Below are 14,089 nucleotides of genomic sequence, written 5' to 3' on the forward strand. Positions count from 1 at the left end.
ACAAGCCCAGACAACATGAGGACATGTCGGGCTCCAGCCTGCTGCAGCTGCTACCACCTTGGCGCGGTGCTCCACGTTGGCCTTGCGGTCCAGCAGCAGACTGACCACCTCCGCCCGTCCCTGGAAGCAGGCCAGGGTCAGCGCCGTGTTGCGGTTAGTCTCGATCTGAGCGTTGATGTCGGAACCCATGTCCAGCAGCAGCTTGACCGCAGGGACGTGACCGTTCATGGCAGCCAGCATCAGAGGAGAGATACCCAGCTTACTCCCAGTCCTGAGGGGAACAGACAGGGCGAGGGGAACAGAGAGGGCGAGGGGAACAGAGAGGGCGAGGGGAACAGACAGGGCGAGGGGAACAGACAGGGCGAGGGGAACAGACAGGGCGAGAGGGATGATTACACAAACTGTTCAAGATTGGGACAGAGGCACAGCCTGCACAAACTGTGGCAAGGAGGGCTGGTTGTGGATACCTGGAGTTGATTTCAGCTCCAGCGTTGAGGAGGATCTTGATGATGTTGACGAAGCCCCCCGAGGCGGCCAGGCTGAGAGGAGTGTAGTCTGAAACATTACGGTGCTCCTTGTTGGCCCCGCGCAGCAGCAACAGCTCCACCACCTGGAGTGAACGGACCACAGGTTAGTCAATCCACAGAACACTTCTAATTGTTTATCTAAATGTATGCCGTGCTAAGCTGGTTCGGTCAGTGAGTTTGTGTCTGTCAAGGTTGTCGTTCTGCCTCTTGTTTCACCACAGGTTATTTTTGTTGTTTTATTAGGGTATTAGCTGTTTCTATGCAGCAGCAGCTACTCTACGCTGCGTACTCGCCCTTAACGCACTGTAGGCTACAATACGTTGAGCTTCCCTGGGCAGAAACAGCTGTGATGCAAGCGTGTTCGTGAGTCTGTTATTCAAGAAGGTGAAACAATGTGTATGTTCACTGCTTTTCATAAAATCATGTCTGGCTTTTTTTTTTTTTTCAGGCTACGGCCTAAAATATGTGTTCATATTTTAATTTGACTAGGGATCCTCCAGGTTTCTGTCAAAAGACTGACCTGAATGAAAAGCGTTTGGGGAAAAACAAATCCCTTGTGAATTATCCTCTGATCGTTTTGTTTTTAAGCCCATGGTCCTAAATAATAGAGGAAAATATTGTTGGGTGTTACGCAATAGCCTTATCCTACACAATTGCACAGTAGACTGTCCAGTCCGACAGACAGAAAACAAAAGTAATCACTCCTTGATGCTTTCTCTGTTGAATCTTACTGGAACCTGCTGTAAATCATGTAGACAGTAGCAGATGATAAACATTACATTTAGGGATATTGTACCCAATGTGGAGCATAACAGTCTTCATCTGCATACCATGTCATAGACACAGCAAGACTATTGTCCTGCTGATGACCCATCAGGTCTCAACGGGATGTATTGTATTCATATGATTGATTAAAATTAAGCTTTCAGAACATTCACACCTTAATTTACCTTTATTTAACCAGGTAGGCCAGTTGAGAAAACGTTAATTCACACCTATCCTACTGGTCAATCAGCACACACACTCATCTCCACACTTTCCTACCTGTTAGTCACATTTAACGTCTCCTTTCATATCTAAAAAAAAAAAAAATGCACCTGGTAGCCTCTTTATAGGCTACCGGGCTACCATAGCCTATTGGTGGAAATGGCCAGTAGCCCAACCAATGGATGAAGAGATTGAGAGGATTGGCCAGAACAAGCCGCTGTGTAGAATCTCTAAGAATATATATATATTTTTTTATGTTTTTTATATATTTTTCAATGTGCTGAAAATGAATTAAATCTGCACAGCATCTTGCTAAAGCCAATTCATATCCAACATAAGCTGTTTGAGTCTACTTTAAGGAAATATCCTACGCCAAGCTTTATTATATTGATAATTCGATTCTAGAGCAAATTGAAAGAAAATGAATTATTACCAGGTTGAAATAACTTTTTTCAGTTTCCTTGTTTCTTCTATAGGCTATTGAAAATGAGCATGTTTAATGTATTAGTTGGTTTACGGATTACATTAATAGTAATCTAGCCCCCCAAAAACCGTTTTATTCTGTCTACAAGGAAGGTAACGAACGGAGGACATGTTTCCAATGACTTGTTCAATCACATGCAGCCCAGATAATGTTTTGTAGACAAAGAGATAGAAGGTGTGAAGTAATATAATAAATCCAGAAAAGGGGGGGAGACAGACGCTGTTAGAAATATAAAAAAATATATAAACAGAGATCCACATGTGGTGGTTCCTGGGGCTCCATCTTCTTACAATGTCTGATATTGTAGCTAAATCTAATTTACAAATTATATTGATTAAATTCTGGACATTAGACTTGTCTTAGGCCTACATGGTATTTTGGGTCGATGTAGCCTTAATGTAGCATATAGTATGTTCGATGCAATAAATTAGAGCTGTGTTTGCAATTGCATGAATGCTAGTGTTGGGACTTCTGGGGTTAGCTGCGGTGAGAGTGCTGTGGGAAAGTGGCTACGCTAAAATGTCTCGCTTTACGGCACTGCCTCGTCCTGTTGTTCACATAAAATATAACAAGCAGAGCAGCACCTCCTGTCTTCCTCCAGAGCAGGCCAGGGAGAGAGGAGTGTCTTTGGTTCTCTCCGACTGGGCTTCGATGTCCCCTCCTTTATCCAGCAGGATCTCCACCACGCCAACATGACCCGCTGTAGCAGCCAGGATCAGAGGAGTGAAACCTGGGGACAGATGGTTAGAGACATTTAGATTTACTCTCCAACATACTAAGGATGGGCATGAATACTCGACTGCTTGAACCGACAAAGGTCAATCTTTAACCAGAGATTTAAAAAAAAAAAAAAAATTAAATACTGTAAAACTATTGGGTGAAATGTGCTTTCTGGGGGGCAAGTAAAATGGTCCAAATTATATATTTTTTTGTCTTTAAAAATAATTCCCTCGACTCTAGTGTTCCATGTGTACATGTGCGTTTGCGTAGCACAACAAAAGAAACCAAGCATCAAAGTTCTTCCAAATTCACTTTCCCCTCCATGTCTCATTCACCCAATTGCGTTCCGACCGCTTCCTACGCGCCAGGTGCTGAGCGCTCACAAGCTCCCGTTTAGTCCGACAGCAATAAACACCTAGAAAAACGTATCTAACTGCTACATTTCTAGCCAAAAGATGACAGTTTACTCCTGAAGTAGGAAACTCTGTGTTCCAACAAACAGCTGCAGTTTTGGAATCATTGCTGCCCATCTATTTGCTACTGTGCCGTTTAGAATTGGTTAGCATGACATTTCCTACATGCAATTAATCTTCAGAAGAACTGTATAAAAAATAAAGCAACACACCAATAAAACCCCTTTCTTAAAATTAAATGTTGCTAAAAGTAATTAAGAAAGAAGTGGACGGTGTTCAACGAACGTGAGTCGAGGTTCAACCCCTTTTTGAGCAGTGTATGTGTCAGTTATAATAGGAACTCAGAGATAAAAGAAAAGGAGACTGGGAGAATGAAAGAATATAGTGTGTTGTTTAAGTGTTCCCTTTATTTTTTTTGAGCTGTGTATATATAGTGTTGTTTAAGTGTTCCCTTTATTTTTTTGAGCAGTGTATATATAGTGTGTTGTTTAAGTGTTCCCTTTATTTTTTTTGAGCTGTGTATGTATAATGTGTTGTTTAAGTGTTCCCTTTATTTTTTTGAGCAGTGTATATATAGTGTGTTGTTTAAGTGTTCCCTTTATTTTTTTTGAGCTGTGTATGTATAATGTGTTGTTTAAGTGTTCCCTTTATTTTTTTGAGCAGTGTATATATAGTGTGTTGTTTAAGTGTTCCCTTTATTTTTTTTGAGCTGTGTATGTATAATGTGTTGTTTAAGTGTTCCCTTTATTTTTTTGAGCTGTGTATATATAGTGTGTTGTTTAAGTGTTCCCCTTTTTTGAGCAGTGTATATCGAAAACCCAAATTGTGTTTGAGCCCCGGTTTCAAATGATCTCTGACAACTGTTTCAGACGTGAGATACAGATCACTTTTGCAGTGCCACCTTTTTAATTTGGAAAAATATATTTTTATTCTGTTATATTAAAAAAATATATATATATTTTTTACTATAATATACGTGTCTTGACTGTGATAAGGACTCGGGGAAATATGAGCGTCTTGTCTGATAAATTAACAAAGCAAGGCTATGCCATTGCAGAGCCAAAAGGCCTCAAATGCAAGTGCCAATGCAGAGGTTCTTGAAGACTGTGTACAACGATATAATATAATGATATTACGGTTTCAAAACAATTATCTTATATTACACTTGCTTTTCTATTGACTAAATATATACAGTACCAGTCAATTGGACTGCATGGTTTGTCTTTATTTTTTACTAGTTTGTAGAATAATAGTGAAGATACCAAACTATGGAATAACACATATGGAGCCATGTAGTAACCAAAAAAAGACCAAGTCCATATTATGGCAAGAACAGCTCAAATAAGCAAAGAGAAACGACAGTCCATCATTACTTTAAGACATGAAGGTCAGTCAATCTCGAAAATGTCAAGAACTTTGAAAGTGTCAGTAGAAGGCACATGACAGCCCACTTTGAGTTTGCCAAAAGGCACCTAAAGGACTCTCAGACCACGAGAAACTAGATTCTCTGGTCTGATGAAACCAAGATTCAACACTTTGGCTTGAATGCCAAGCGTCACGTCTGGAGGAAACCTGGCACCATCCCTACGGTGAAGCATGGTGGTGGCAGCATCATGCTGTGGGGATGTTTTTCAGCGGGCAGGGACTGGGAGACTAGTCAGGATCAAGGGAAAGATGAAGGAAGCAAAGTACTGAGAGATCCTTGATGAAAACCTGCTCCAGAGCGCTCAGGACATCAGACTGGGGCGAAAGTTCACCTTCCAACAGGACAACAACCCTAAGCACACAGCTAAGACACAATGCAGGAGTGGCTTCGGGACAAGTCTCTGAATGTCTTTGAGTGGCCCATCCAGAGCCCGGACTTGAATTCGATCTAACATCCCCTGGAGAGACCTGAAAATAGCTGTGCAGCAACACTCCCCAGCCAACTTGACAGATCTTGAGAGGATCTACAGAGAAGGATGGGAGAAACTCCCCAAATACAGGTGTGCCAAGCTTGTAGCGTCATACTCAAGAAGACTTGAGGCTGTAATCGCTGCCAAGGGTGCTTCAACAAAGTACTGAGTAAAGGGTCTGAATACTTATGGAAATGTGATACCCGTTTTTGCTTTGTCATTATGGATGTGTTCTCTGTAATGGTTAGGATAAATTGGAATTTGTCGCACACTGTTGGCATAGGCCTATAGATCAATGTGCACATATGTATTTTGAGTACATGCCTTGTGTTCAAATAATATTTTTAATTTAAGTACTTAGAAAATAAATCCTGCCAGGACACAAACAGTGAAAAAAAGAAAAACGGTCAAATGCCCGTCCGTTAAATCTAGTCATCCAATCAGTTTCCAACCATACAGACGGACTCCCACTTCTAAACACAAATTATCAAGTTCCCTGATAATTGATCCCAACATGTTTTTTTAATGTATTTTTTTATTGCTACAAAACATTTTTTTTTAAAAGACAAAGTATGGGAGTTGTGTACCTTTCTTATCCCGATGCTCGATGTTAGCCCCGCGGGCGACGAGCACCGACACCAGCTCCTCGTGACCGCCGGCACAGGCCAGCGTCAGAGCGGTGTCGTGATTACTCTCCGTCTGTCAAGAGATACAGTCGGGTGTTATTTTCCTGAACAGAAGCAACCTGTCTGACTATTATTAGCTAAACTAGCGTGTTATTGGTTTTTTTTAAAGATTTTTTAAAAATTTTACCCCTTTTTCTCCCCAATTTCGTGGTATCCAATTGTTTAGTAGCTACTATCTTGTCTCATCGCTACATCGTACGGGCTCGGGAGAGACGAAGGTTGAAAGTCATGCGTCCTCTGATACACAACCTAACCAAGCTGCACTGCTTCTTAACACAGCGCGCATCCAACCCGGAAGCCAGCCGCACCAATGTGTCGGAGGAAACACCGTGCACCTGGCAACCTTGGTTAGCGCGCCCTGCCCGCCACAGAAGTCGCTGGTGCGCGATGAGACAAGGATATCCCTACCGGCCAAGCCCTCCCTAACCCGGACGACGCTAGGCCAATTTTGCGTCGCCCCACGGACCTCCCGGTCGCGGCCGGTTACGACAGAGCCTGGGCGCGAACCCAGAGTCTCTGGTGGCACAGCAGTACAGCACCCTTAACCACTGCGCCACCCGGGAGGCCCACTAGCGTGTTATTGTTAGACATGTGGTGTGACGTACGTGTGCGTCGATGTCTACGGAGGGGTAGAGGGGGAGCATAGAGTGTGGGGACACTGAATGGATGGGCGTCTGTGCTGGGGGCGAGGCCGTCGTGCTCAACATGGGGACTCTGCTGCTCACCGCTGCTGTCACAGGGGCGAGAGGGAAGGAGAGTTGTTAGTCCACCTTCAAAATATAACTACATCCCATTCGAATTCAAGATGGATTAAAACCATTTGAAAAAGTCTGTTGAAAATGTACTGAAACCAAGTTCAGTGCTAATGAAAAGGATGAGTGATCAAGCGGTCCTTAAATGGTTAGAGGTTTTATTTCCTGATTTTAGTCGAATTAAAAATGTCAAAAAGAGACCTGGACTGAGAGCACAAAGCAAAGAGAGGACCGTGTTAATGAACACACCTGCCATGATGTCGTCCAAAGTATCTGTGAGGGTCTGTGCTGGGGTGGCCACCATGAGTCCTTCAGGGGCCTGGGTGAGAAGGCCCGGTCCCAGGTCTGTCAACTGCTGCCACAACATCTGCTGCTGGTTCACCATCACCCTCTCCAGATCGGGGCTGGAGCTGACGGGGTAGTCTGCCGTACTGAAGTCTGTGGACTGCTGGGTGGCCAGGAGATGGGAGGGTAAGAAATGGGCCTGCAGGAGGGGCGGAGCAGCGGGACACTGCAGGGCCTGGGTGTGAGGAGGAGCGGGACACTGCAGGGCCTGGGTGTGAGGAGGAGCGGGACACTGCAGGGCCTGGGTGTGAGGAGGAGCGGGACTCGGCAGGGCCTGGGTGTGAGGAGGAGCGGGACTCGGCAGGGCCTGGGTGTGAGGAGGAGCGGGACTCGGCAGGGCCTGGGTGTGAGGAGGAGCGGGACTCGGCAGGGCCTGGGTGTGAGGAGGAGCGGGACTCGGCAGGGCCTGGGTGTGAGGAGGAGCGGGACACGGCAGGGCCTGGGTGTGAGGAGGAGCGGGACACGGCAGGGCCTGGGTGTGAGGAGGAGCGGGACACGGCAGGGCCTGGGTGTGAGGAGGAGCGGGTGGCGGCGGTTCCTGGGCCTGTCTATACAGGATGGTGTCCACCTGAGGTAGCTTGGCGTAGTCCTCCTCCTCCTCCTCCTCCTCATCGTCCTCTTCCTCAGCGGCGGGGTGGGGCTGTCCATCATGGTGGTGGTGGATGCCCTCCCCGTCCCCCTCGGTGTCGGAGCCCGGCTCTGCAGCCTGCAAGGGCAGGGGGGTGCCGGGCTGCTCCACCCCTGCCGCCTGGCCAAGCTGCCCCGGGTCGTCCTTCAGGCCTTTGGCCTCCATGTACTCTTTGGTGAACTGCTGCTGTGTCTTGAGCTGCAGCTGGCGCTCCACCTTCTGCAGCTCCTTGAGGATCTTCTTCTTCTTCTGGACCTGCTCCTCGCGGCTCTTCTTCAGCTCCTCGATCTTGTCTTTGGTGAGAGGCTCTCCCTGGATGAGCTCCAAGGACTGCAGCTGGGCCTTCTCTATAGCGGAGATCCTCTGGCCAAGCTCGTTCAGCTTGCCCTCAGTCTCTTCCACGATGCACTCTAGGGGCTGGTACGGGTGGAAAGGAGGCAGCAGGTCCGCGTCCGGACCGCCTGCGGCGACGGGGCTGCCCTGTAGGGGGCTCAGCCTCTGCTTGGAGCCGCCTGAGACAGCCACACAGGACAACACAACCAGTTAGCTACGAGGTTGTACCATACAATATTGCAGTAATCATTGAATGTAACACTTTGATTCCTTGTGCAGTCAAATGGTGGTCTAGTGGTCTTTCTTCTTGGCAAAGTTGGAAAATGTATTTGCTGTTAACACAAAAACATGATCTGACCTTTTGTGATGACGGGTGGAGGCGTTGTGATGTTGGAGGGCACTCTGTCTGGCTCTTGAGGAGGCACCACCATGGCCAGGGCTTGGAATGGAACTCGTGGAGCCTGTTTGGGTTAGGGTAGGATATTAGAAAAGTATATTTAGTATCAATACTTGTAACTGGCATCAACAGTAAACAAACATGTTTGTAGAAGTCCCTACCGGAGAGGTGTCATGGGATGGGGGTGTGAGCTGAGACAAGTCTGGCACGGGGACAGACAGGACGTTGTTGGGGTAGTCGAGGAGATAGGACACCACGATGGTGTGACCGCCCTTAGCAGCTTCGATCAGCATGGTGGAGCCATCCTAGGTGAGAGATTGACACAAAAACACACGTCATCCTTAGTATTAGGATCTTGGGAGAATTTGATCAAGAATTAAAAGAGGAACAAATACATGGAGACAGTTCTGTGTTTACAGCAGTTACAGAAAGGTCTGCGTTTACAGAAAGGTTAGAGAAGGGTCTGCGTTTACAGAAAGGTTTGCGTTTACAGAAAGGTTTGCGTTTACAGAAAGGTTAGAGAAGGGTCTGCGTTTACAGGGGTTAGAGAAAGGTTTGTGTTTACAGAAAGGTTTGTGTTTACAGGGGTTACAGAAGGGTTTGCGCTTACAGAAAGGTTTACAGGGGTTACAGAACGGTTTGCATTTACAGAACGGTTTGCATTTACACAGGGGTTAGAGAAGGGTTTGTTTACACAGGGGTTAGAGAAAGGTTTGTTCACACAGGGGTTAGAGAAAGGTTTGTTCACACAGGAGTTAGAGAAAGGTTTGTTCACACAGGGGTTAGAGAAAGGTTTGTTCACACAGGGGTTAGAGAAAGGTTTGTTCACACAGGGGTTAGAGAAAGGTTTGTTCACACCGGGGTTAGAGAAAGGTTTTGTTTACATAGGGGTTAGAGAAAGGTTTGTTCACACAGGGGTTAGAGAAAGGTTTGTTCACACAGGGGTTAGAGAAAGGTTTGTTCACACAGGGGTTAGAGAAAGGTTTGTTCACACAGGGGTTAGAGAAAGGTTTGTTCACACAGGGGTTAGAGAAAGGTTTGTTCACACAGGGGTTAGAGAAAGGTTTGTTCACACAGGGGTTAGAGAAAGGTTTGTTTACACAGGGGTTAGAGAAAGGTTTGTTCACACAGGGGTTAGAGAAAGGTTTGTTCACACAGGGGTTAGAGAAAGGTTTGTTCACACAGGGGTTAGAGAAAGGTTTGTTTACACAGGGGTTAGAGAAAGGTTTGTTCACACAGGGGTTAGAGAAAGGTTTGTTCACACAGGGGTTAGAGAAAGGTTTGTTCACACAGGGGTTAGAGAAAGGTTTGTTTACACAGGAGTCTATTATAAGGCTTGCAGTGTGACATTCTTAATATCAGATTTCCTTCCTGGTCACTCCTGAGACCGTTGTGCCCAGGAGCTTGGGACAAGTGATCTCACCTTCAGTCTGTGTGTAGGATCAGCCCCATGGGACAGCAGCAGCTCCACCACGGCCAGGTGGCCCCCGGCGCAGGCTAGAGACACTACTGTGTGATCATTGTTGGCCGTCGCCCTGTTCACATTAGCTCCTGGTGGAGGGAGAGAGACCAAGAACAGGGTCAATCTGAGGCCACATGGAAAACAACAGCAACCCTATAACGTTTATATACTCTACTGTTTCTGATCTGATGAGCAACGCGGCTCAAGCTACAACGTGTCAGATGTCTGGTGTGTGTGGTTGTGTGTGGCGTTGCTACACAGTGAAGGAGCAGAAGCACACCTTTGCTGATTAGGAACTGTACAGTACAGAGGTGGCCCGCTCTAACGGCTTTCATTAGAGGGGTCCTGCCCCCCTCCGATTCATGCTCCTGTAAGACAAACAGAGACAGGAGTGTGTAACGTGCACAAGTAGAAACAGAGAGCCTATTCAAGCAGCGACGTATCCAGCATCTACACAACACAGAGACAGCGTCACAAATGGAACCCTATTCCCTATATAGTGCACTACTTTAGACCAGAGCCCTATAGGGACCCTATATAGTGCACAACTTTAGATCAGAGCCCTATAGGGACCCTATTCCCTATATAGTGCACTACTTTAGACCAGAGCCCTATAGGGACCCTATTCCCTATATAGCGCACTACTTTAGACCAGAGCCCTATATAGTGCACAACTTTAGACCAGAGCCAGGTGCACTACTTTAGACCAGAGCCCTATAGGGACCCTATATAGTGCACTACTTTAGACCAGAGCCCAATAGGGACCCTATATATTGCACAACTTTAGACCAGAGCCCTATAGGGACCCTATATAGTGCACAACTTTAGATCAGAGCCCTATAGGGACCCTATTCCCTATATAGTGCACTACTTTAGACCAGAGCCCTATAGGGACCCTATTCCCTATATAGTGCACTACTTTAGACCAGAGCCCTATATAGTGCACAACTTTAGACCAGAGCCCTATAGGGACCCTATATAGTGCACAACTTTAGACCAGAGCCCTATAGGGACCCTATATAGTGCACAACTTTAGACCAGAGCCCTATAGGGACCCTATTCCCTATATAGTGCACTACTTTAGACCAGAGCCCTATAGGGACCCTATTCCCTATATAGTGCACTACTTTAGACCAGAGCCCTATATAGTGCACAACTTTAGACCAGAGCCCTATAGGGACCCTATATAGTGCACAACTTTAGACCAGAGCCCTATAGGGACCCTATATAGTGCACAACTTTAGACCAGAGCCCTATAGGGACCCTATATAGTGCACAACTTTAGACCAGAGCCCTATAGGGACCCTATTCCCTATATAGTGCACTACTTTAGACCAGAGCCCTATAGGGACCCTATTCCCTATATAGTGCACTACTTTAGACCAGAGCCCTATAGGGACCCTATTCTCTATATAGTGCACTACTTTAGATCAGAGCCTTATGGGCGCCAGTCAAAAGTAGTGCACTAGAAAACAAATAGGGTGCCATTCAAGAAGCCCACACACACTTATGCAAACGTGTGAACAACTCAACTACAAAAAAGAAAATATGTCTGTGCATGGACATGAAGTGTGTTTCTCCAGAGGGGGAGGTCTCACCAGGTCAGCCCCCGTCTGCAGCAGCACGTCAGCCACGTCTGTGTGTCCGTTCTCACAGGCGTAGGTCAGCGCCGTGTCCCCCGTCGCCGTGGTGGCGTGGACATTGGCTCCTGGGGACAAGAGCACAGGTGTCAAATTACACACAGAGGGTGTAACAACTACAAACTTCAAATATAAAATGTGGGTTTTTGGGAATAACCGAGTCAATTTCAATAATTTATGAAATGATGATCAAATCCAATTTTATTTTAATTGTTAATTAACATTTTTAGTCACATGCGCCAAAAACAACAGGTGGACCTTAGTGAACTGCTTACTTACGAGCCCCTAACCAACAATACAGTTTAAAAAAAATACATATGGATAAGAATAAGAAATGAAAAAGGTAACAAGTAATTAAAGAGCAGAAGTAATAACAATAGCGAGACTATATACAGGGGGGGGGGGGTACAGAGTCAATGTGTGGGGAGGACCGGTTGGTGGAGTTTGTTTTGAGACAGACAGAGAGGCTGTCCAGAGGGGAGTGGTTCTGCTCACCAGCGGCCAGCAGGTACTTGACCAGCTCCAGGTGTCCCTCCTGTGCAGCCTCCATGAGAGGCGTGGAGCAGCCCAGCTCGATGTCGGCCCCGGCCTTGATGAGGAAGTCGGCCACCTCCAGGAAGCCCCCGCAGCAGGCCAGCGTCAGGGCTGTCTCCTGGGTCTCCTCCGTCTGAGCGTTGATGTTGGCACCTGCAGACCACACAGACAACAGAGGGAGGATTCAAGATGGTTCAGCTGGGAAAACACTTTAAAAAAACAGTACTAAACCTACTCCCACCACTGGATATCGACCACAGAAAAAGTATTACAAAAACTCAAAACATTATCATGTCACTTCATTACACTTCATTATTCATTACCCCCCCCCCCCCCCCCGGAAGACACATTTGCGTTGAATACATTAAGTTGTACAACTGACCAGGTATCCCCCCTTCCATTCAGTTGTACAACTGACCAGGTATCCCCCCTTCCATTCAGTTGTACAACTGACCAGGTATCCCCCCCTTCCATTCAGTTGTACAACTGACCAGGTATCCCCCCTTCCATTCAGTTGTACAACTGACCAGGTATCCCCCCTTCCATTCAGTTGTACAACTGACCAGGTATCCCCCCTTCCATTCAGTTGTACAACTGACCAGGTATCCCCCCTTTCATTCAGTTGTACAACTGACCAGGTATCCCCCCTTTCATTCAGTTGTACAACTGACCAGGTATCCCCCCTTTCATTCAGTTGTACAACTGACCAGGTATCCCCCCTCCATTCAGTTGTACAACTGACCAGGTATCCCCCCCCTTCATTCAGTTGTACAACTGACCAGGTATCCCCCCCCTTCATTCAGTTGTACAACTGACCAGGTATCCCCCCCCTTCATTCAGTTGTACAACTGACCAGGTATCCCCCCCTTCATTCAGTTGTACAACTGACCAGGTATCCCCCCCTTCATTCAGTTGTACAACTGACCAGGTATCCCCCCTTCCATTCAGTTGTACAACTGACCAGGCATCCCCCCCTTCATTCAGTTGTACAACTGACCAGGTATCCCCCCCTTCATTCAGTTGTACAACTGACCAGGTATCCCCCCCCCTTCATTCAGTTGTACAACTGACCAGGTATCCCCCCCTTCATTCAGTTGTACAACTGACCAGGTATCCCCCCCTTCATTCAGTTGTACAACTGACCAGGTATCCCCCCTTCATTCAGTTGTACAACTGACCAGGTATCCCCCCTTCCTTCATTCAGTTGTACAACTGACCAGGTATCCCCCCCCCTTCATTCAGTTGTACAACTGACCAGGTATCCCCCCCTTCATTCAGTTGTACAACTGACCAGGTATCCCCCCCTTCATTCAGTTGTACAACTGACCAGGTATCCCCCCTTCATTCAGTTGTACAACTGACCAGGTATCCCCCCTTCATTCAGTTGTACAACTGACCAGGTATCCCCCCCTTCATTCAGTTGTACAACTGACCAGGTATCCCCCCCTTCATTCAGTTGTACAACTGACCAGGTATCCCCCCTTCATTCAGTTGTACAACTGACCAGGTATCCCCCCCTTCATTCAGTTGTACAACTGACCAGGTATCCCCCCCTTCATTCAGTTGTACAACTGACCAGGTATCCCCCCTTTCATTCAGTTGTACAACTGACCAGGTATCCCCCCTTTCATTCAGTTGTACAACTGACCAGGTATCCCCCCCTTCATTCAGTTGTACAACTGACCAGGTATCCCCCCCTTCATTCAGTTGTACAACTGACCAGGTATCCCCCCCTTCATTCAGTTGTACAACTGACCAGGTATCCCCCCCTTCATTCAGTTGTACAACTGACCAGGTATCCCCCCCTTCATTCAGTTGTACAACTGACCAGGTATCCCCCCCTTCATTCAGTTGTACAACTGACCAGGTATCCCCCCCTTCATTCAGTTGTACAACTGACCAGGTATCCCCCCTTTCATTCAGTTGTACAACTGACCAGGTATCCCCCCTTTCATTCAGTTGTACAACTGACCAGGTATCCCCCCTTTCATTCAGTTGTACAACTGACCAGGTATCCCCCCCTTCATTCAGTTGTACAACTGACCAGGTATCCCCCCCTTCATTCAGTTGTACAACTGACCAGGTATCCCCCCCTTCATTCAGTTGTACAACTGACCAGGTATCCCCCCCCTTCATTCAGTTGTACAACTGACCAGGTATCCCCCCCTTCATTCAGTTGTACAACTGACCAGGTATCCCCCCCTTCATTCAGTTGTACAACTGACCAGGTATCCCCCCCTTCATTCAGTTGTACAACTGACCAGGTATCCCCCCTTCATTCAGTTG

At 46.9% G+C, this 14,089-nt stretch overlaps 1 protein-coding gene across 7 annotated transcripts in view; it reads right to left on the minus strand.

Annotated features, from left to right (window-relative positions):
* Positions 1 to 14,089, minus strand: part of LOC139417978 (ankyrin repeat and KH domain-containing protein 1-like) — a 50,135-nt gene that overhangs the window by 10,363 nt on the left and 25,683 nt on the right. For 4 of the 7 annotated variants that reach the window (XM_071167024.1, XM_071167023.1, XM_071167019.1 and 1 more), the window contains exons 9-20: positions 11,765 to 11,956; positions 11,228 to 11,337; positions 9,910 to 9,997; positions 9,591 to 9,718; positions 8,329 to 8,472; positions 8,129 to 8,231; positions 6,714 to 7,949; positions 6,318 to 6,439; positions 5,614 to 5,725; positions 2,583 to 2,728; positions 468 to 610; positions 58 to 271 (exon numbers count right to left, since the gene is read on the minus strand). In XM_071167024.1, the coding sequence (XP_071023125.1) occupies positions 58 to 271; positions 468 to 610; positions 2,583 to 2,728; positions 5,614 to 5,725; positions 6,318 to 6,439; positions 6,714 to 7,949; positions 8,129 to 8,231; positions 8,329 to 8,472; positions 9,591 to 9,718; positions 9,910 to 9,997; positions 11,228 to 11,337; positions 11,765 to 11,956 (2,738 nt within the window). Of the gene's footprint in view, positions 1 to 57; positions 272 to 467; positions 611 to 2,582; positions 2,729 to 5,613; positions 5,726 to 6,317; positions 6,443 to 6,713; positions 7,950 to 8,128; positions 8,232 to 8,328; positions 8,473 to 9,590; positions 9,719 to 9,909; positions 9,998 to 11,227; positions 11,338 to 11,764; positions 11,957 to 14,089 lie in introns of all 7 variants that reach the window. The other 3 variants (XM_071167022.1, XM_071167018.1, XM_071167020.1) reach the window with 1 other exon arrangement.

The sequence above is a fragment of the Oncorhynchus clarkii genome, chromosome 10 (assembly GCF_045791955.1).
Source record: "Oncorhynchus clarkii lewisi isolate Uvic-CL-2024 chromosome 10, UVic_Ocla_1.0, whole genome shotgun sequence".
In the NCBI taxonomy this organism is placed as follows: Eukaryota; Metazoa; Chordata; class Actinopteri; order Salmoniformes; family Salmonidae; genus Oncorhynchus; species Oncorhynchus clarkii.